The sequence below is a fragment of the Barbus barbus genome (assembly GCF_936440315.1).
Source record: "Barbus barbus genome assembly, chromosome: 35".
NCBI lineage: Eukaryota > Metazoa > Chordata > Actinopteri > Cypriniformes > Cyprinidae > Barbus > Barbus barbus.
Genome location: NC_136763.1, coordinates 2,821,432 through 2,845,527, shown reverse-complemented (window position 1 = coordinate 2,845,527; position 24,096 = coordinate 2,821,432). Strand labels below are relative to the sequence as shown.

The window sequence follows — 24,096 nt, the reverse complement described above, 5'->3', positions numbered from 1 at the left end:
CATTTAAAACCTGGTGACTCACTTTTGTTGTGTGAAACGATCTAAACGCCACTGACAGCCTGTTTGTGTGAATGCTACCCACCTGTCGAGCTCTTCCTCTAGCCTGTGAAGTTTCTGCATCAGTGTTGTCTTCTCAGCCCGCAGACTGTCACATTCATTCTGCAGACTAGAGCACTCGCCCTGAAGCTTCTCCAATTCACCTGACACACAGAAACAGAGAGAAAAACTCATTATAAAATTGATTCCCTCTACTCACACCCCATAACAATGTATTAGTGCAACCACTGTTCAGCTCATTAAAATATCATTTAGTTTAAAACAAACTACAAATAAAATATTTATTTTTTAAATACATTTTACTATATACAATTGTCACTAATTTATAAAGAAATTTAATAAATATATTTTAAAAAATTATATAAATATATTACAAAACATACAAAATACGTACTTTATAATAAACGATATATAAATTATTATACATACATATATATAATTATGTAATTATATTATAATATAAACATTCTTTGTATTATATTTATTTTTATACAATATCACTCCATACAATACATTAATATAGTGTTTTTATATATATATATATATATATAATTTCTTACATTTATATAAAATTTAGAGTCACTGTAATTAGATAATTTTTTTTTTTTAAATCTGTATTTAGACATTTTCTGCAAATCATAATAAAAACAGTTAAAATCATCACCTGATTTAAATTATTACGCAAAATTAAAACAAAATCACATTTATCGTTATTCCAAACAGGCTAATTTACCATTTGCATATTCAAGATGGCTAATTTACCATTTGCATATTGCTTTTGTCCAGTGTGTCTGTGTCCAGACGTTTTGGTTTCAGATTTAATTTTATTTTAGTAATTAACTTAAGTAATTAATTAACTTAATTTTATCCTGTCATGTTCAATTTTACTGCTTGAGATCCTGTATAGCCTAAAATGGCTTTAAAAGGTCTCAGAAGCACTGTCAGAACACTTTTATGCACATTTTTCTGTGAAAAACAAAACAAGGATCCAATAAATAATAAATAAACCCAGCAGGACGGACGATAATAAAACGGTTTCCGTGACTCTGGACAACACATTAAAGGGCCTGGAGAGAAAGACCCCAGTGAAATTAATACCGCATGTGTGACTTCTCAATATGTGAAGAAATCAGTCTTGTGAAATGCAGACTAAAAGAAACACATTGCATAAACATTTAAAATCACAATATTTTGATAGTATAGCCATGACACACATGCATTACACTCTGCCATGGGGAGATATATACAATCTTTGAACTTACACTATCATTTAAAAGTTTAAGGTCTGTGAGATTTTTTTAAATGCATTTTTTTTATTAAAAATACAGTAAATTGTAAAAATAAAATTACATTTAAAATGAATGTTTTCCTTCTATTTCCTACTATAAATATACTATATTTATGTAATTTATTCTTGTGATCAAAGCTGAATATTCAGCATCATTATGCCAGTCCACAGTGTCACATGATCCTTCAGAAATCATTCTAATATGCTGATTTGCAGCTGAAGAAATATTTGTTATTGTAAATGGTTGCTTAATTTTACATTTTTTGGGGAAACTTGTGGAAACTTTTTTTTCCGGATTCTTAAATCAATACAAAGCTCAAAAGGAGGACAGCATTTATGTGAAACAGAAATCTTATGTAACATTATAAATGTCATTAGTGTCACATTTAATGCGTCTTTGCTGAATAAAAATCTCACTGACCACAATCTTTTAAAATGTACTGCGTGTTTTCAGCTCATTTAACTCAATCTCAATCATCTTCTCATGGCCAGTAATTCAGAAAAACTGAACTCTAATGAAAATGAAAGGAAACAAATGTTTCCTAACAGGAATCAAAGGCGCTAGAAAAGAGAGAGATCACAAAACACCAGATCAGTGATGATCTCAGTCATTGTTCCTCTGAAGTCAGCTTGATTTATGACATACGGGGAACATTATGAGACAAACAGCACATCAGGGATGCAGCAGGTTCACCGCAGGAGCACCGATGATGACATACTAAGCTGACCTGACCGCTGAAACGGGTCTGGGTTTAACAGCGATTCTGCTGAGCTAGGGCTCCTAACAGCCAAAAACCAATGGAGTACCTTGGAGCTGGCTAGCTCTTTCCTGGTGCTGGCTCTGGAGCTGGAAGCTGGCCTGCAGGTTGCTGATCTCCACTTCATACTTGGCTGCCGTCTGTCTCCATTTGTCCAGTTCGGCGGTGACGACACTCAGGTCTCCTTGCAGGGTGGCGATCTCTCGCTCCCACTCGGTGGTGGCGGCCTCCATGGCGTGCCGGAGCACCAGGATCTCCTCCTGGGCGCTGTAGAGCTCCTCGCGGGTGGTGGTGATAGTGTTCTCTCTCTGCTCACGCAAAGCCTCCATATCAGACTGGAGCTTCGCCAGTTGAGCTGAAGACAAAGAAGAGTTACAGTGATTTTGCCATGATTAATGGGTGGTATTGGGTCTAAAAATTCTAATATGACAACAGAAAAATATTTGGTTTTGCAGGGCTGAAATCACAGATTTCACAATTTCTCCTTTAAATCAATCTTCATTACCACGAACAGAGGTTTTTTAGAGATGCTGTTTTCAGTTCAGTAAGCATTACTTGTAGTGTGTCTGGAATCCAATAATTGCAATAAGCTTTGAGCTTTTGATATGAAAAAGTCTGAATGTTCAAATTGTCATTTTTATAACAAAATTCAAACAAAAAAACGTTGTTTTGATGCTTCTTCATGTGTCGTAACAGACCGCTGTAGCACCTTAGTTCAAGCGGCACCTGAACCGATCATCTCTTCCTCTTTACTACTAGTTACAGCGAAAAATAAACATGAATGAACATCAGAAGGTATGCTGAATAAAACTATGACTTAACATCATGTCTCATGTTATCACTCAAACTGTTTCAACCACGTAAAGACGTCAATAAAATGTCAAATTTAACTCAGGAATGCCATTCACTTTCTATAAACTCATTAGTTAGAAAAAATAACTCTAGAGAAGAGCGTTTTCAAAAATATATGCACTTTAATAAATATTCATTATAATTTTACTTAACCTCTTGTCTTCATTATTAATGTTTGAATAACTTTGTAATGAAAACAATGTTTAATTACAGCCACCGATATTTCAACAACGAATAGCAGAAACTGAATTATATCATTAAAAAGTTTATATAAAAACAATGTACAATTTAAATGTTTTTATGCAACTCAGTTTTTATTTGAGTGTTGATTAAATAAATGTAATCATTTTAAAAAATATATATTTTTGGTTTTTGACTAAATGGGAAGTTTAATTTCGGATTTGATGTTTTAAAAGTTTATACGCAATTCAGTTTTTATTTGAGTGTTGATTTTTAAATAAATGTAACTAATTGATTATTCAAAATAAAATATTTGTGGTTTTCAGCTAAATGCAAACTTTAATCTTGATTTTGGTGTAAAAACAGTAAAAATTAATTTTAACAACAAACTGGAGTACAATAAAATATTTACATAAAAATGCCTTATGTGCCTTATATTTAAATGTTTATATATAACAGCTTTTATTTGAGTGTTGATTGGTAAATACATGTAGACCAATTAATTGATCATTAAAATACATATATTTTCTTAAAATATATACATTTATTTAATTTCGGTTTCATGAATAAAAACTGATCAACCCATTTACCCACATTGATGATTATATTTAGAAGTGTTTTTGAAGATTAAGTCAAAACACTAAAGCACAATTCATGTAAGTGTTGAATGACTCACTCTGTAAGAAGCGGATCTGTTTAGCAGATTCTTCAGTCTGCTGTCTGTTGGTTCTCCTCTCCTCCTCCAGCAGGGCTGATGAGAAAAAGACATTCAGCGATTCACACTAATGCCAGTGCAGTCATGTAGCCTGACTACGTCAGACTTCGTACTTCCGCTCAATTTCAGTTCGCTTCTGTACTCAGTCTGATATAGCAAACCAGCTCCCAGATTATCGCCGGCTCCGCACCAGCCGTCCAACCAACGAACAGAGGGCAGGCTGAGAGCCGTGACGTAGACGTTAAGCGCCGAATTTAAGATTGTAGTTTAGGTTAGGTCAATCTAAAACGACAGCGGACATGGGGACACGGGATGCTATTCGCTCTGTTGTGGAGAATATTCCCGGCATTTGCCAGGTCAGTGTCTCCTTTCTTTTCCAGTCCTTGAATATTGCCATGTCATGCTGTAATCTTGCAATTAAGTTGCAGCATTTCCGACAGAGCTGTTTAACAGAACTAATCCTAACTATGACAGTTGGCTGCAAATATTTTCTTGTTTGTCTCTACTGTCAAATATTAGTTTAGATGCACTAATTGTGCCGTGGTGCGTAGATTTACTTCACATAATCTGCAAAAGTCGTTCCCAGCCATCTTCACCCCGGGAATTTCGCTCGATGGTTTTGTTTTCGCTGCATACCTGTGTTTACAGAGGAAGTTTGAGGCGGCTGAGCCAGCGTATAACATACGTCATAACCAAATGTTATGTGATCGGCTTATGGGTACACCAATGATTTTAAATGTCAGACAAGCGCCCCCCCACGAGAAAGTAAACGCTTGTCAAATATGCCCTTCCAGACTCTGTCTACGAAGCAAAGCGAAGTAGCAGTTTGGTATTACCAGGCTAGCAGTCATGACCCTCGATTTTTACTGCCGAATCAATATTGAAGGAGTGTTTAGCACACTGCAGTACCTTGCAGCTCAAGGCATTTCTGTTTGCCAGTGTTGGCAAGCTCCTGGGCCTCCTGCAGCTCTCGGTGGAGGTGTGGAATGACCTGCTCGGTGTCTCCAGCTTCCAGGTTCTTGTCCATTTCTACAAACACACACAGAGCAGAAGCTGCAGTGAGGGAGCATGAAGAAAAAACATGGCTGTAAAAAAGAGAGATAAACTGACAAGTGAAACTCCACACCCTTAGTATTGCATTAATAACTCATCCTGCCCGAACATGAATGACGCCTCAAAATCATGCAGCTTGTTATGAAATCATTGAACTTTTCTTAATGATTCTATCCCTCAGAGACTAAAGCAGTGATATTGAGGATAAATTATTTTTTCACACCTTTTCACATGTCTTCAGGAAGCCATTAGTTCAGGTTTCAGTTCAGGTAAAATTTGAATTGGGGTATAGTTTGGAAAAAGGTTAGGAAATTGTAGCTCTGGGCATTTAGGGTTGCAAAATTATTTTTTGATAAAAAAATCTGCATACAAATATATTTAAAAAAATATATTTTCAACAATAAGCACACAGCCGTAAAAAAAAAAGTTGAAAAATTTCAGTATTTATTCATATTTAAATAATATAATAAAAATTATATCAAAGCATATTTTAAAAATAGTTAGGTAATTTTAATAACACTTAAAAAATGTAATCAATGACTCAAAAATGACTACATTTAATTCGTTTTATAATTAGAATAATTGCAACTATATTTTTTCACAATTACCTATTAGTTCAGATAAATGTAAAAAAAATAATTAGTATTTAGTTAGGAACAATTTGCATTGGGCCATGATTTATAAAATGTTGTAAAGCTGTGCATTTAGAGTTTTTATATAGTAAGTGGAACTTCTGAATTCTTATGAAAGTTTTGAAAAGACAATTCAGCACAGAATTTAACTATTTGAGCATTTAAATACAGTAAATGTATGTAAACGCATATTTTTAATTATAGAGATTTTAATACCACTTCATTTAAAAATATTCAGTGTTAAATTAATAGACAATAATGATGAAATTGCTAGTTTTTGTACCATTCACTGTATAGATACATTTGAATACCAAAACTGTTGTTGTGATCAATTTCACGTCGTCATATTTAGTTTGGACACACATCTAGTGATTTTAGGTTATAATTGCTTGATACAAATATTGCCTTTCTGGCTCTCCAAAAGCCACGGGACTTTTTCACAGGAATGTAAATGTAAAATTCTGCAGTTCCAAATAAACGGACTGCAGACATATAAAATAACATACAAGTGCTAAAAATGTATCTCCTAAAAGCCCAAAGCTGCTGTGAGCGTGAGACTAATCCATCACGATGGGTCAGAACCTTTGGCGCCACAAACGACACATTCTGTTCGACCCCATGGGCAGAAACATCAAGCACTGAAACACGATTACCACAAACCAAAATCAAGATGCTTGCTCAGAATCAGTTCATTATGTGAAGAATGAAGTATTTCTGTTTGCTCAGTCCATCAGTGAACGACTCGAGTGCACATGCACAACATGCATGACCCGGCTTGCATCGAGCAACAGAATATCCAAAATGCTTTAGACTACGGGACACAACTTGAAGCCTGATTACGCAAATCCAGCACACACTCAGATAGCTCTAATGCTAGATCTACAAATGGGCCGTTGAGATGACCCGCACCAGGCCAAGCAAAAGAGACATTAGACAGTCTCCTGCGTTCCCTCATAAGACTTCATGCCGAGCAAGCACACATTTGCAGTCTCTCCGAGGAGCATCCAGTTGGTCTCTCATGTGGTCTTGTAACAACAGGCTTTTGGGAAACCTCCTCTGACCATAAACTGATGAATGTCCCCCTCTCTGAACACTCTACAGATGTCGGTGAAGTCATGTGCTAATTTAAGGGCTGGTAATCTGTCATGATGTCAGACGAAGTGTGTTTACTGCGGGCGAAGGAGCTGCTTTCAGGCAAAATGATGTAACGAACTCGTCTACTTAGCGGTGTTTTTGAAGTTTTGCCATTTATTTAATGAGAGAGGGCATGAAGTGGTGTGTAATCTCATTCTGCTCCTTCTGTGATTTCATCAAGAGCGTCTCAAAAGGATTTTATGGCTGAGATTGAGTATCACAGCCATATAAGGTTACATATGTTCAGATAACTCATCATTAAGGCAATTGAATAACTCATGCCAGACGCCTCGGTGTAGATGCAATCTAGAGGTGAAAGAGCAATCCAACAGCGCCTCCTAGTGGCACATTTGACCAAAGCTTTCTAGACAAATCAAATCATTACACAAAAACAAATGCAAATGTCTTACGATCCAAGACAAATACAGCAAAATTCTGAATGACAATTATAAACGGAAATATAGCTGTGTGATTTTTCTTTTTGTTCCAAAACAGTAACATTGTTAGTTCTACTGGTGTTTCTATCCAATATCTATCCAGATTACTCCTCATTATCTTCAGCTTGAAACACATGGATGCTAGAATAAGCCTTCTATAATCAAGAAGAAATAATAAGGTAGAGAAAAGCTCCAGCAGCACACATCCCCCTCTGGTCTTGGCCGCCTCCGAGTCTGCCTGGCACATCCTACACTTCATCAAGTGTGCCCTCGAACAATGAGGTGCTGAAACTGGCACTTCCTCCCTGATCCGAGCCAGTGCTCCTTATCTGACATCCCGTTAAAGGACATGAGCTCAGTGTAATCACGACAGCCCACTTGGACTTAATTAAACCAAACACCAGGCCAGTCAGAACTTGCCTAATTGGTAAAATATATTTTTTTTTAAATCTGAAAAGCATGAGGAAACACAGGTGTGAAAATATGAGCTTGAAACCGATTAATTAGAAAAACGAACAGTGACATTCTGGACAGCCAACACTGAGGTTTCTGCTGTGTCATTTCTCTTCTTTAGGACAGATACAGAAAGTGTTGAGCAGTAAATCCAGCCAGGTCAAATGACACTAGAGTCACACATGGACAAACTATAACTACATAAAGCGTCAACCAGGGGCTTTTATCTGTGCCAGCAGGAGCTTAACAACACCTTTAAAGGTGCCATATTCTACTTAAGCAACATTTTTTCCACCTTAAGTCCACTTAGTTTTACTCAAGGTGTCTTGGACAAAAAACACCCATAATTACATCTCAAATAACACTTAGAGTGCAAGTTGCTGAATATTCAACAGGTAGTGAATATGTAAAGATGAGTGTTTATATATTCATGAGCTCATGACTGACATCATATTGATTTCTGAATGAGCTGATTTTATGGTATAGTTTCAATAAATGGTCTTTATTTCTGGATTATTTATTCATTATGAACGTTATATGTATGGCTGTATAGAACTTCAACCTCAAATCCTGTTTTCATATGACATGACCCAACAGATGAGCCTAAATGAAAATGGATGTGTGGGAGACAAATGTCCTGCTTTCTGGTGTGACTCAGCAGTTTGAGAGTACATGAAAGATCTGGATATTTTCAGCCTGAGCGGTTGAGAGTCATAACTGAGCTGATGACATCTGAGATGAACCACATGAGAAGGGGGCCAATGACCTCGATCCAGCGGAGCCACTATGACAACTAGAAAACAAACTACCAGTAGAGATCAGTGGCATTTCAGCTCATGTCACTGCAGTGTCTATTTCATCACCGTTCATTCATGCTGCTTGAACCGGTTTTTTAAAACCTTTTCTATGAGACAATGACTTTCACCCAACACTTTCTGCCTGTCTATGACTGTCTTTTTTATTTTTATTTTGGTGCTTTGCGCTAAGCCCAAGTTTGAGCAATATTCTTAGTAGCATTAAAAATCCAATCAAATTAAAGGGACAATCCGGTAAAAGATAAAACTGTCATCATTTACTCATCCTCATGTGGTTCCAAATATGACTTTCCTCTTCATAACACAAAAGATAATATTTTGAGGAATGTTGGGACCCCATTGACTAAAATATATTAGTTTTGTGTCCCATAAAAGAGAGTCAGTCATACAGATTTTAGAACAACATTAAAGTAAACAAGTAAATGATTACAACTTTTTCTGTTTTGGGTGGAATATCTGTTTAAAGTTACTCTGAAGGTTTTCAAATGTAACACTAAACACATTTAATTGTATCAGTTGAAAGCAACCCTTCTTCTGACTGACAGACATCTAAGCGGCAGCTGTACGTGACTTTGTGAAAGCACTCAGTGTCTAATTGGGCTGTAATTGGTTTACATTCCAGACTGTCCTCTGGTGGAACATAAAGTTGGGCGAGGGGAAAGATCTGATGGAGGGAGATGACGATGAGACACCTGCCAGGAGGACACCTTTGCGTCCCACCGCTGTCGCCTCCAGCAGATGCAGACCATATATAGTCAGATTGGGGAATAACACACCCTGTTAAGCTGCACAGTTGTGCCGCATGCCAGTCCCCTGAGCTCTAATGAGTGCAGATAAAGAGGGTGACTAACAGTTCAGGCCAGCCAAATCACACAAACACACCCACATCAGCACTGGCGTTTCAGACAGGGGAGCTGAAAAGAAAACTGCCACACAAAAGAATGGAAGGATTACCTTTCAGAAGAGAAACCCTGTTCTGGGGCTCGTTCAGTTCTTGTTCATCCATTTGTCCGTCTGAAATGAGAGGATGAATGAAAGAAAGGGAAAGAACAACAAAAAATTTAAATGAAGGAAAGAAATAAAAAATTAAAAGGCAAAACAAAGAAAGACATGAAAACAACAAAAAAAAGAAATTAAATTAAAAGGGGAAGAAAATAAATAAATTGAAGGAAAGAAAGAAAAATTAAAGAGAAAACTAATTAAAAATAAAGGAAAGAAAGATCAAACAAAAAAACATGAATAAAAGACAATAAATCAGACCACGTTTACATAAGCTATAACTTATAAGATAAATATATAGTTAAATTTTTCATATAATATTCATTATATTTGAGAAAAAAAGTGGGATGTATCAATGAAATCTGTAGTAACCAAAACACAGCAATTCATACATTACAAATGTGTCCATGTTTCACGTACCTGACGTGTCGTCACTGCTTTTTTCCTTGCTGGGGCTCAGAGTATCTGACATATCGCACTCTTTAGCGTCTATTTGGTTTTCTATGGAGGCAGAGCGGAAGAGACCACTTAGAGGAGAGGGGGGACACAATCATAACTCAAAACAACATTAAAATAAGCATGATTATACAGCGTTAACAACCTTTACCAGGATCTCTGCTTCAGTAACTATATCTAAACAGGAGTGTGTTTGATGGCTGTTTATATTTTAATCACAATTACTCTTGATCTGCAATAGCAGGCAGTGAATGAGCCCCCTATAGTTCATCCTCTCTGGCTGGTGGTAGTTATTGCCCACACATGGTCATTTGAGTGACCTGGGCTTCCAATGGGACATACAGTCACATGCTAAACTAGTTGCAGATTTAGTTTTGCGCTTCTGTAGTATCCATGTGGACTAAAAAGAGTTATAAATGGGGCTTGAACAGGAGGAGGTGATGCCGGTCTAAAGAAAACTCCTGGCAACGTGTTCATGCATCACATATGAATGAACGGCATCTCAAATTTTCAGTATCTTTTCAATGAAAGTTGTAAATGTCAATGAAAAAAATCACTATAAGTCAATGCTGTCTAGATATTTTAATTTCTCTCAGACATCAGGCCAAACATTGCACATTTAATCAATATATGACCTGAAAAACCACCCATCCTGCGGTTACATCACATGATAGATATTCTGAACTCAGTGTTCCATGAATAAGCTCAGTGCAGAGAATGAACAGTGACTCAGTGGGACTGAATGGATGAAAACTAAAGGATGTCATCATAGGTAATGGTTGACCGGTGAATTATGGTCTAATGTGTGTGGCCGTAATCTCAGACTCTAATCTGAAGGGAGTGAGGAGGTCAAGGTCAGACGTCCCAGCAGAGGTCAGACACACAGGACCATCACAAAGAGGGTCTAAATGCCACATCATCCACATTGCTCTTCACACGGAGGAGCTTTTATAAGGTTATAACCTGGTCCAGAGTGAATTTACTCATTTTTTTCTGGACTGATTATAGGATTTAAACATTTAAAAATGTAAACAAAAAAGTTACAACAAATAGCTTTTGTTATTTTTATCTATTATCATCATTATTATTTTTAGGCTGAAAGTATTTAAAAGTTTTAAAAAGTAAATGAAAAAGTTACAACAAATAGCTTTTGTTATTTTTATCTATTATCATCATTATTTTTAGGCTGAAAGTATTTAAAAGTTTTAAAAAGTAAATGAAAAAGTTACAACAAATAGCTTTTGTTATTTTTATCTATTATCATCATTATTATTTTTAGTCTGAAAGTATTTAAAAGTTTTAAAAAGTAAATGAAAAAGTTACAACAAATAGTTTGTTTTAAACCTACTATTATTATTATTATTAGGCCGAATGAGCTGGACGATTTTGAATGGTAAACGAAAAAAGTTTACAAAAAATGCTTTAAACTTATTATTATTATTACTATTATGCAGAATGATGCAAACATTCTAAAATATAAATGTAAAAAATTACAACAAACCCTAACTTTTTTTTTTTCAATTATTATTATTACATAGAATAGATTTAAACATTTTAAAATGTAAATGAAAAAGTTACAACAAATAGCTTTTGTGATTTTGAATCTATTAATATAATTATTATTAGGCTGAATGTATTTAAACATTTAAAAAAAATGTACGAAAAAGTTGCAACAATACTTTGTTTTAAACTTATTATGCAAAATGGATTTAAAAAATTTTAAGCATAAAATTTTACAACAAATTCTTTAGGAATCCTGCAAGCACTTTATTTAAATTCAGATGTAATTTTTTGTTCAGATCAAATTTTTTGTTCATGACATCAAATGTTATGACATTGTATATTACAATTGTAAACTTAAACTGTGAACCTTTAAAGCAGGGTCTAAAAATATATATGGTCTTTTATAAAATACATTTTATACATTTAACTAAAGAATCCTGCAAGCACTTTAATTTTTCCCCCTTGACTCATACTGCGCAAAAAGTGGTTCAATAATGTTGAACGTTACAGGGACTGATTATTGCAAATGCAGATCCCAGTGTGTTCTGGTTAAACTATTTTTATTTATTTATTGCTAAGGTTTTCATATAGTGGTGTGCTCTTAATGACAGCTTCCCTAAAAATATATCCTATTCCCTGTTCCTAAAATAAGAAATATCCCAATATGTCGCCTTGCTTACAGTATCGCAATGTATCGTATCGCAACCCCTGTATCGTGATACGTATCGTATCGCCAGATTCTTGCCAATACACAGCCCTACTATTATGATTATTAAGATCAATGGTTTTAAACATTTTAAATCACAAACAAAGTCAACAAATAATTTTGTTTTCATCTATTAGGCTCAACTGATTTAAACTCTTTTAAATGTAAATGAAATTTCACAACAAGTAGTACACCTATTATTATTTTAATAATATTGATAATAGACAGATAAAACTTCACTGATGATGATGATCTTATTAGAGCTCATTACAATAATGACTCTGACCTGGTCATGCTCTTTGAGGACGCTAAATATAACTATAATACTCATTCCTGCCACCCAGAGAGCGCAGTTGTTTAATTTGGTTTTAAATAGAGGTCGGGGTGAAACCATGTGCCTTCATTGCCATCTGATTGCATCATACCAGTGTGATGGTTCCCCCTATAACCAAGCTAAATCTAGAAGGAAACAGATTTGATGAAAGTGACAGAAATGTGATGATACCTTTAAGCCTGTCTGGACTGGCCAAGCTGTTGTCCACTGTCGTCTGGTTATTCTGAAGATGCGCATCAATGACTTCTGTGGAATAAAACAGGAAAACACGTCAGGTCTCTACTCCATTCTCAAGTCCACAAATGGTTCACCTCAAAAGTCTGAAAACAGCCTTAGTGTCTTTCCAAATCAATTGATAAAAACACAAATATGTGCTCTTACCGTCAAAGTTGGACAGTTTGTTAATGGATGAGTCCACCGCTTCCTTCAGCTGCCTCACCGCTGATTAAAAAAAGAGAAAAAGCATTTCAGTATATCTTCATGCTCACCTGGTGCATCTATTAAATATTTAGCATTAAATATCAAATCTCAGTCATTATATGACACTGATGCAGCCCAACTGAATACAGTATCAGCAGCAACAAAACTGCATTTGTAGTTTTTTCCATACATACAGAACAAAGCAAAAACGACACATGAAAAGCATCAGTGGAAGCTCAGACTTCAGAACGCATGCTGGTGAGAGTGAAAATCCCCGGGAATAGAGAAAATCCAAGTCAGCTGAAGTGAGAACAGACGGCATGCAAGAGTGTTTTCATTAAGAATCCGTGTCGAGTTTGGAGAAGGATATTCACTTATGTGCGGAGAGACTCCACATACAGATTTCAGATTATACAACAGATCCTGAGAGCCTCTCCGTTCTGCAAAATAGTGTAATGTATTCCCATATAGCATGGTGTGCTGAACTTTATTGCTTAAAACAAATAAAATGGCAATATAACTTTCCAAATTTGCAAAGTACAAATCAAAGAATACGCCAAACAATGTTTTAATCATTACAAGCTGAATGAAAGTTAGAAAAAAGACCACATTTAACCAGATCTGGAACGAGGCACTTGAAAAACTACTGTCAAATACACAGTCAACACCAAAACACATTTTAGCCTCCAAATGACAAAATCGGTTGATAAAGATGTCTGCATATTTCTTCCTATTAAAAAAGGGTGGGAAAATTGCATTTATTTTACATTTCCAACATGTCACCCACGGTCTATTCGACTGGGCTTCACTATGCTAGACAACAGCCAATGATATTTCTGTGAAATTAAAATACTTGGATTAATTTTTTTTTTTAAGAACACAATTTATTATTTTATTATGCAAGTCTGTTGCGAAAACGCATTTTTAATAAGAAATCATCTGAACAATCAAGGAGTCTGCTGATCCTAACGAATTAATTAGTGCTGTCAAATGATTAATCGCATCCAAAATAAAAGTTTGTTTACATTATATATGTATGTGTACTGTGTATGTTTATTATGTATATAATACACACACATACAGTATATATTTTGAAAATATTTACATGTTTATACATTTATATATTCATATTCTTATATTTTATATTATATAAATATATTTAACATACAAACATAACATTTTCTTACATATACACATGCATGTGTTTGTATTTATATATACATAATAAATATACACAATATACATATTATGTAAACTAAAACTTTTATTTTGGATGCGATTAAACACGATTAATCTTTTGACAGCACTGGAATAAATAATATTTAATAACTAATGTTTCTCGATAGTGACTTTAAATAACTCAATAGTGGTTTTAAATAATTTATCGAGTCTGATTCAGACCCACTTTTGAATTTAACACTGATTAAAAATTAGATTTACTAAGATATTTGATGAACCGCATAAGGAAAAAAATTCTCTAGTATCACCAAAGGATAGAGCTTAAATTGATTGCAAATGCAAAAAAATAATAAGTCTGATATAGCCCTGCATTTTGAAACAAACCAAAAAAGGTCTAATGTGACCTAATTTGAAGATGCTGAGTTCAAAACTACCACTAAAAACCATCACATTCAAGTAGTAATAAAGATTTTTCTAATTAATTTGAAATCATCAAAATGACAAATGCAGTCAAATGTCAAAAGTTTTAATGAATAATGTATTCAAAATGTGTCATTTTAATATACAAAGAGTGGACAAGTGGAAACCATTAGAAATAAAATAACATCTGCAGAATTAATAATACATGTGAAAACTGGCTGAGAATTGAACAAATAACTGTAATCTGGTTGGCAGGAATCATGTCTTTACGGTGTTTTTCTGTCGATTAAGGGACAATACAAGACAACTTCACCATACTTGATGCTTCTCAGAAAAAAAAAATTCTACAAATTGTGTGAAAAACTGTGATGTGTGCACTATTTTTGAAATCAGCACCTCAATATTAGTAAGAAACAAGCATATTGAGCAAATATGATGCAGGGCGGTGCTTAAGTTCATGTCCCTGTAAACACCTTCCTCACTTTACAGAGTAAAACCTGCTTTGATGCTCATAAGATGGTTCATTAGTACGGCTGAGGAAGACGTTGGAAAGAATGCGGTGTACTCACATTGACACTCAATGTACTGTTGGATTAAAGTGCAGTCTCCTCCACTCTTTAAAAGAAAGTGGTCTACCAAAGAAAGAAAAACCCTCCATTAAATGAACAGCAAATGGAAGAAATCCCACATCGAGGGGGCATCAGATGATATTAAAACAGAAGCCAGATCTACAGGATACAGCATGAGACGCAACCAAACAGAGATGGAGAGGGCATGACAAAGACACAGACGGGAGACTGCAGCTATTCATGGACCTGCGCCTCAATGCCCTGAAGAGACTGACTGACACCTGTCATTCACCCGTCACCTCAGCGACAGACACTGCGACATGATCTGGTACTGATGAATCAAGGGTCATGTTTTAAGTCTTTTAAGTTTCATAAATAATGAATTTGGCTGTGAATCTTCAAAATAAAATCCTCAAAATTAAAGCTCTCTCATTTTAACGTTTAAAATCAAAGAAATTTAGACAGCTATAAATATTAGCAATGTAATTTTATATATATACTATAAAATAAAATTATGGTTATATTACGTTTCTTGAATACTTGTTTTATTTACAGCAAAATGGTATTATTACAAGTAATGCTTCTAATTTTGTTTATTTAGTAGAAGTACTACTACTAATACTACTACTACAAACAACAACAACAACAACATTAATAATAATAATAATAATAATAACTGATCATTATTCTTATTATTTTAATATATATATAATTGGTATATAATTACAATTTCATGGCCAAATTTTGCATTCCTACAAACAAGCACAGCAAACCTGAAACTCATTACAGAAATAAAAATTAAAAATAATAATTAATAGAAAATAATAAAAATAAAAAATATTAAAAATAATAAAACAATGTTTTTGTAAATGATTCAAAAGTTTCAGAAATACTGAATCTCTCTGGGAATCTTCTAAATAAAATCTTCAAAATAATCTTAATCTGATCACTTGAAAAACAAATTAAGAATGGCATAAATATTATTGTAATTTTGAAGTCTGTGAAATAAAATTATTGCATTTATTTGGTTAACTATTGTTTTATTATTTTTTAATACATGATTTTTTAATTTACAGTGGAATAGCATTATGATAGCAATACTTCTAATTTTGTTTTATTTATTAGCAGTAGTACAAATAACCGACTTATGTTTATGAATATGAATAATATTATATTGTTTTATATTAATTTTTATTCATATTATTTATGAATCATATTGATAATCAATTATGAATCAAATTGATAAAAAAAATTGCAAACTGTGAAGCACATAAAACCAGAAACTAACTAAAATAAATCATTTTAATTTGTAATCACTTTTTTCCCTCAGAAAAATCCCAATACCATTACATTATCCCCCTATAATCTTCTATAGTTTCCCATCTGGCTGTCCTATTATAAAAGATCTCAGATAAAGAAGTCAGTTTCCTGTACATGTATGCTCTTAACAGCAAAACGACTTCTTGTGTAATGACGAGCACATCACTCGTGGTTTAACAACCACACATTTTGATGCCAAATGACAGCATTTGAAGTTTTCAGTCACTTTCAGCTTTGCACAGGCTGTTGTTCTCAGCAAAGGTCTTACTGAATCAAAAACCCATGTTATGCCATCCTAATCATTCCTGAGATCAGTATATTTCATGGAAATGAATGATAAATGGACAGTTCAATGAGTGAAACGTCTCTGCCAAGAGGTTTGTGGTCTGTGGCGCACCACATCAGTAGTTTCATTTGCCTCTCATATTATTGCCAGAGAATATAGCACTAGAAATCAGTTCAGGAATATAAATAACCAAGCGATTCTTGGGCTCCGTTTCAAACCCTAGTGCCTTACTATGTACTAACTACATAAACACCAGGGGTGCCCAATCTTCCAGCAGAGTTTAGTGCCAGCCCTAATTAAACACTGACTAAATTATATTAATATCAATAATTAGCAATGTGACACATTAAAATGGGTCCTCCTGAACATTCAGAACCATGTTATCAAGCAAGAAGCCTAGTATAAATAACTAAACAGGCCAATCAGTTCAGATTGTTTAAACTACCTCGCTTCTGTACTGAGAAATAAATTTACTTGGAAAGAAACGGCCAAATGAGGGGGGTGGGAGTGGGAGGGAAGGGTCTTAAACTGTATACAGAGGCATAGACTTGAACACACTCATGCTCAATGCAAAAGATCAAGGCCTTCGAGACAGTACAGAAGCAAAGCCAGACAGACAAAGAAAGAAAGAGGGACAGAACGAAAAATGAAAAACAGGCAACCAAAGGTGAGCTCCCATGCTGAATTAGTCAAGGACGTGATGCAAGGTTAGCAGCACACTAGCAGACGCGTGCGTCTCCAACTCACCTAAACTGTTGTTTTCCTTTATGCTTTTTTCCTGCAGCTGTTCTAACCGGACTGGAAAACGACAACGAGAAGATTTGGGATGACCAAAAATAAAAACAAGAGCTCTATACTGACAGATGCTCCTCCTCAACCTGTTTCGTCTATTTAGTTACCATGATAAGGGTACGCACCGTTCTCAACCGAGAGAAATAAAGCATGCTTGTTTTACCTTGCAGGGCTGTTAGTCTCTCGTTCGTGAAGTCGTTGTCAGCCTGCAGAGCTTCGATTCGAGCTTGAAGTGACTGTTCTTTCTCCTCCATCTCTTCAATCTTCAGCTGTAGCTCTTTCTTCTCATTCAGGCCTTTCTGAGTGAGCTCCTCATGTTTGCCCTCTGCCAACTGAACATAAACGTTAAGAAATGTAAAGGAATAGTTAGCACAAAAATGAACATCTTCTAAACGTTTACTCAAACTCAAGACCATCCATTATGTAGGTGAGTTTGTTTCAGACTTGGAGAAATGTAGCATTCCATCACTTGCTCAGCAATGGACCCCTTTGCAGTGAATGGGTGCAATCAAAATTAGTCTAAAAAGCTGCTAAAAACATCACAATAATACACAAGTAATCCACAGCACTCCAGTCCATCAGTTAACATTGCATGAAGTGAAAGCGTCACAAGACAACATCCAGTGGAAAAGTCGATTTTCCTGTTGTCTCTCACATCAAAATCCACAAACATATGTTTTTTAGAGCTGTTTTGGCTTGTAAACGGTGCTTGATCTGTGCAGATTTTACTCCTGATGCAGACCGCTTTTTCACTGGAGGCAGTGTTATCATGGATTATGGACTCATATTTTAGCCAGAAGCAACAGTTTCTTGATGGAGTTGTTTCTTAAAAACACACAGCTTTTGTCTTCTCAAGATGTTAATTAATGGATTGCAGTGTTGTGGATTATTATGATGTTTTTATCAGCTGTTTGGACTCTTATTCTGACGGCACCCATTCACTGTAGAGGATCCACTGGTGAGCAAGAGATGTAATGCTACATTTCTCCAAAGCTGATGAAGAAACAAACTCATCTTGGATGGCCTGAGGATGAGTACATTTTCAGAAAATCTTCATTTTGGGTGTGTCAGTGGGTGAACTTCAGACATGCCTTGATCTTTTCGGTGAGATCCTTGATTTCATTGACGGCTCCGTTGTATTTGTTGGCGAGTTCTCTGAGCTCCTCCTGTGTGTGTTCGTTCATCTCTCTCAGGTGTGTGCACTCGTCCTCTGTGTTACTCAAACTCCTCTGCAATACAATAACAGATCAATTGAAACAAACACAAAAGGAAACATGTAATGAATATAACTGGCTATGATGCTTTAAATTCTTTAAAGTTGCATACTACTTTCTTGAGCATCAGAAAGTAGTATCAGCATGTTAGAATAATTTCTGAAGGATCATGTGACACTGATGACTGTAGTAATGATGCTGAAAATCCAGCATTACATCTTAAAATATATACAAATAGCAAAACAGCTCTTTTAAACTAAAAACATTTCAGAATATTATATTAAATAGTTTTGTTTCTCTATGTTTAATTAGGTAAATCCAGAATGTATAGATAATTTAATTTGGCATTAATAAACTATTTTGATGTGTTTTTACCTCCACCTCAGACAGCTTCCTGACCACCTCGATTTTCTCCTGCAGAACCAGCCTCAGCGATTCTTTGGCTGTCGTCTCGTAATTGTGTTTGTCCTCTGTTAAGGCTACAAGCTCCTTTCGGATACTGTCTTCTGTTTGGTTCTGAGGAAACACCATGCTTTGATGAAACAGGAACTATATTCTGTGAGCACACATCCAAATACTCAAAGCAAACATGGGCCTTACTTTTGAATATGCTTGCAACTGATTCCCCATCACCTCCAATCTAGAGAGTAACCGGTCTTCATCGATCAAAGCCTGAAAAGACATATAAACAGACCTTGAGATGATGACAAACACAGAAGTATGGTGGAACAAATAGTCATAATTGTAACATTCTGATCACTACTAAACAAGCCTATAAACAGCCATCTGTATTGACTAATTAATAATGGTCTCTCTTTAATTGCGATGTGTGATGTACCTGCCAGCTGCTCTCTGATGCTTCCTGTGTGCTGGCCAGCAGCCTCTGTAAAGTGGCCAACTTCTGCTCCAGCATCTGCTCTCTGTGCAAGGCCTCCTGAAGGACACAAACACACCAACATCATCAGATTTCTAATGTGTATAATATTTAAATTTTTTTTTTTTTTTTTTTTTACGAAAGTAAACATCAGCAAGGGCGTATTAAATTGAGCAAAATTGACAGTAAAGATTATAATATTGTTACAAAAAAAATCTTTACAAATGCTGTTCTATTATTCAATCCTGAAAAAGACTTTTTCCCAAAAATGAATGAATGGTTAATTAATGAAATAAAATAAGCAAATCAGCATTTTAGAATGATTTCTGAAGAATCACTGAAGACTGAAGTAATGGCTGCTGAAAATTCAGCCTTGCGTCACAGGAATAATTAATATTTTAAGATATATTCGAATATAAAACAGTTATTTTAAATTGTAATATTTCAAACTTTGACAGTTTTTCATGTTTATTTCATCAAATAAATGCAACGTTTAGAGACAGTAATATACTGAATTATCACTACATATACACTGTAAAATACAATATATATTGCATATATTATAATACATATTATAGTATATAATGTCATATTTATATACTACATAAGACAGTAAATAAATATTAATATAATTAATCCTGAATTTATTTGACTGATGATAATAATTATCATCATTATTATGTAATTTAGAATTATAGACCATTATATGGTTCACTGAATAGACAAATCTCAACTTGCAAAATTTTTGCATTTGGACTCTTGATGTCTTTAGATGGCCAGTAGAGGTCAGTGTTGTTCCATACCTGCAGGTACTGGGAGAGCTGAAACAGTTCCTGAGAATACATACTGGGTGTATTTGCGGACACCTGCATGACAAAAAGAAAAAAAACAGTGAAAAAGAGAAATCTCTGCACTCAGTGTATCCATCTCACAATCGCAGATCTGCATGTCTCAAAACACTTTGAATCTACTGAGCATCTTTTCACACGCTGTTCCTTGATGCATCTGAATAAGCAGCACAGTTAAAGCAGTTTTCAGTCTCACCAAAAGAATCAACATCTGAAAAGGAGAAAACTGTCAAATAACCTTGGATGGTCCCAGTCTAAATCAATAGGGGCCTTGTTCCTCATATGCAGCTCTTAAATTGAATTGCCTCATTCCTAGCAGTTGTAACCACAATGATCCAAATAATGAAATCGTGACTCAAGTTTAGTTACATTTATTGAATCCACATGAGGAGACGCGCCCACAGCAGAGAAGGCGGAAGGAGTATTTTTATATTGACAGCGTCAGATGCTGCGGTCAGATATAGAAGTGCTATATGCATCTGGAAACAGACGTGACATTGACAGATCTGCATTCATGGGGTTTAAGGGGGACGCCAGGCTAGTCCATCCACACCACCTTCATTAGAACAGACAGAGACTCTGAGAGCACTGATGTAATGATTTACACGTGCATGTTCTTGCCATCATCACAGATGCAGATGATGTCATCACTCTGCAGACTGATGTCATCCGCCAATTGTTTTTCCTAATCCATCTGCCAGACTTCAAACCTCTGACTGAATTCAATACACACTCCCCTAAAAAATCCTTCATTATTACATTATTACTACTAGCGTTCACATTTTATCGATACCAATACCGCTTATCGATACCAGTACTTATCGATACGGTTATCTATACTTTTTGGTTATTTTATTACTGCTGAACTTTAGCAACTGTATTAAAGTTCTTCAGTCAGGAGCAGCGAGTTATTTTTCTGTTTTATTTTATTAACATTAAAGAAATAGTTCACCCATAAATGAAAATTGTGTAATTTACTCACTCTCAAGTTGTTTTAAACCTGAATGAATTTCTTTCTTCTGTTAAACATGAGTTATTTTGAAGAATGTGGGAAACCAAACAGTTGCTGGTCCCCAGTGACTTCCATATTTATTTATTTTTTCCTACTATCAAAGTCCGTGGGGACCAGCAACTGTTTGGTTACCCACATGCTTCGAAATATCTTCTTTTGTGTTCAGCACAAGAATAAAAATTAATACAGGTTTGGTACAACATGACAGTGAGTAATTAATGACAGAATTTTAATTTTTGGGTGAACACTCTCTTTAATGACAATCGGCAGCATGTTTAGTTCTGTCCCTGTAAGACCTGCACGCATCTGTTTCTCTCTCAGCTGTTTACTTTCACTTTAGACAAAACTAACTGGGTTTATATGTAAACCTTGTGTGTTTTTGAAAGTAGTAGCGCAATCAGACGATAACTAAGATAATTAAGGAATCATGTGCTGTTTGACCGGCCTTTAGTGTACACACGCTCTCATAGTTGAAGTGTACCTATGATGAAAATTACAGGCCTCTCTCATCTTATTAAGTGGGAGAACTTGCACAATTGGTGGCTGACTAAATACTTTTTTGCCCAACTGTAGTACATATCAAGGTGAGTTTGAATTCATAAATATACTGTATGTGTGTATATATTATGGGTGTAAAGGTACACAAATATGACGGTTCGGTATGTACCTCGGTTTTAACGTCACGGTTCAGTATGATTTCGGTACAGCAGGGGGAAAAACTAAACTTTTTTTAAATAAGCAGTGGTTTACTGAACAAATAGCTCTTTCTTTAAATACATTGTTATAGTTTAAATTTTCTTAGTGATAAAAATCTACCACAGTTTATGCTTAAAACTATAGGGAGCCCTTTTACATTATAAGGTTACAATTAGGTCTAACAACTTAACCCAAACTTAAATTTTATTACTATTTATTTTTAAATAGATGATCAACACTCAACTTAAAAAACAAATGTATGCAAACATGTAAATTGCACAATGCAGTTTTTTTTAATTAACTTATCATTTTAAAAACAATCTAGGCTATTTGTTAAAATATATTCAATTACACACTGGCTGTCATAGCCTGTTTCATAATAGATTAATTTAAACATACATTAAACAAATAAGACTAACCGTATATTTAGTAAAATATAATGAGTATATGGTGTAATATTTAGCGAAATGCTCCTCTCTGTGTGTGTGTGTGTGTATGTGTGTGTGTGTATATATATATATATATATATATATATATATATATATATATATATATATACACACACAAAATCAAATTGTTAATCAAATACAAAAAAAAAAAAAACATATCAGCACATCAAGGCCAGTTCACAGAATCACTGCATCTGCAATATTTTTTTTTTATTAAAATTTATTTCTATGTATTTATTAATTAAATGCAGCAATGGTGAACATAAGAGACTTTTTATAGACAAATTAAACATTTTCCCAGCCTAAACATTTTAATTGGTAGGGTACTTCAAACAACCTTACTTTAAACAAATCACTTTAGTAATGCACTAAATTACGTAATACAGACAGTATGTGAATTGGGAGTCAGGCGTGTCTGGCGTTGCTGAGAACTGATCAACATTGTGTCAGTAATAGCATTTGACTCTAGACCAAAAGCACCAAATGAACAATGCTATTATATTCCTGTTTAAACCCTAACACGATTAAGCACGAGTACATGTTTAAAACTTAAAGAAAGACACCTCTGTTCTGGGAATGAATCGCTACACAACCCAATTGTTCCCTGTTAAAGCTCCACAGAGGCATCCCACACAGAGGATGGCATGAGAGGATAACTGCATTATCTAACTTCATCTGGACCACCTCCAGGATTGTTCACAAATACACCATATAACAGCCTGACGGAGAGCCGCATGCAAACCTCAGATAGCGGCATGTAATGCGAGGTGTTGATTCAAAGCTAGGACTTGGAAATCAATGGCATTCATAAGACAGCTGCTTTGAGAAAACATGGCAAAGCTGCATACTGTTTGATATCCAAAAAACAGGAACATAATGAACTGGAAAACATTCATTCATGACCAATGTTTAATTTGGAAAAAACAAGCTCATGTGTGATGCATGAAAAAGGCAGTCGTGAGCGCTTACCTTATCAATAGCCAGTGGCAGTGGTGCTGGAACAACACTGGAAGAGAAAGAAAGATTGTTAATGGTTGATGGAGAGATCAGGACGGATCTCCTGACACTAAGCATGAGGAAAGTTAGCTACAAATATTTGCTAGCAGACTCAAGCGATTCAACTTTGCACTGTTAATCTTTTACAGTATTGCCCTTTTATAATACAAACTATTAGCTCACTACATGAGAGATGAGGCTTTGTGATACAGATTGTGTTTCGTTTACCTTTTCGCTTTTAACATTAAAACAAAGAGTGTTTTTTATTATTTATTTTTTTTATCTATTTTGTATCTATTAGTGTTTATTAACATTTTGATTTTAATATTTTCTATTTTGATTTTAATTTGAGGTAAAGTGTTAGTTGTGTTTTAAATATATTTTAAGCATATATGTAGTTTCTATCGATTTTCATTTTCAAGATTTTATTAATATTGTAAATTAGATTATCGGAGCGGAAAACTACATTTGTACCTCAGACCTCGCATGCGTTTTCTTCAGGTCAGTTGCGGTGAGCTCAAAAATGACCACGTGAAGAACCAGCAAGGTGTGGGATTATTTTGAATTAGAAGGAAACAGAAACGTTGTGTGTAAACTAGGGCTGGGCGATATGGCTGAAAACTGTATCACGATATCAGTGTTTCATATC

At 34.9% G+C, this 24,096-nt stretch overlaps 1 protein-coding gene across 9 annotated transcripts in view; it reads right to left on the bottom strand.

Annotated features, from left to right (window-relative positions):
- The window catches only part of LOC306854859 (sarcolemmal membrane-associated protein-like), a 66,518-nt gene that overhangs the window by 5,767 nt on the left and 36,655 nt on the right, over positions 1-24,096 (bottom strand). For 5 of the 9 annotated variants that reach the window (XM_079393121.1, XM_079393120.1, XM_079393128.1 and 2 more), the window contains 17 exons: positions 23,421-23,457; positions 20,250-20,312; positions 19,411-19,506; positions 19,173-19,244; positions 18,948-19,088; positions 18,450-18,587; positions 17,522-17,690; positions 17,314-17,364; positions 14,961-15,023; positions 12,754-12,813; positions 12,544-12,618; positions 9,794-9,874; positions 9,329-9,388; positions 4,760-4,879; positions 3,812-3,886; positions 2,153-2,458; positions 83-200 (listed from right to left, as the gene is read on the bottom strand). In XM_079393121.1, the coding sequence (XP_079249247.1) occupies positions 83-200; positions 2,153-2,458; positions 3,812-3,886; positions 4,760-4,879; positions 9,329-9,388; positions 9,794-9,874; positions 12,544-12,618; positions 12,754-12,813; positions 14,961-15,023; positions 17,314-17,364; positions 17,522-17,690; positions 18,450-18,587; positions 18,948-19,088; positions 19,173-19,244; positions 19,411-19,506; positions 20,250-20,312; positions 23,421-23,457 (1,725 nt within the window). The remainder of the gene's footprint in view (positions 1-82; positions 201-2,152; positions 2,459-3,811; positions 3,887-4,759; positions 4,880-9,328; positions 9,389-9,793; positions 9,875-12,543; positions 12,619-12,753; positions 12,814-14,960; positions 15,024-17,313; positions 17,365-17,521; positions 17,691-18,449; positions 18,588-18,947; positions 19,089-19,172; positions 19,245-19,410; positions 19,507-20,249; positions 20,313-23,420; positions 23,458-24,096) is intronic. The other 4 variants (XM_079393122.1, XM_079393123.1, XM_079393124.1 and 1 more) reach the window with 2 other exon arrangements.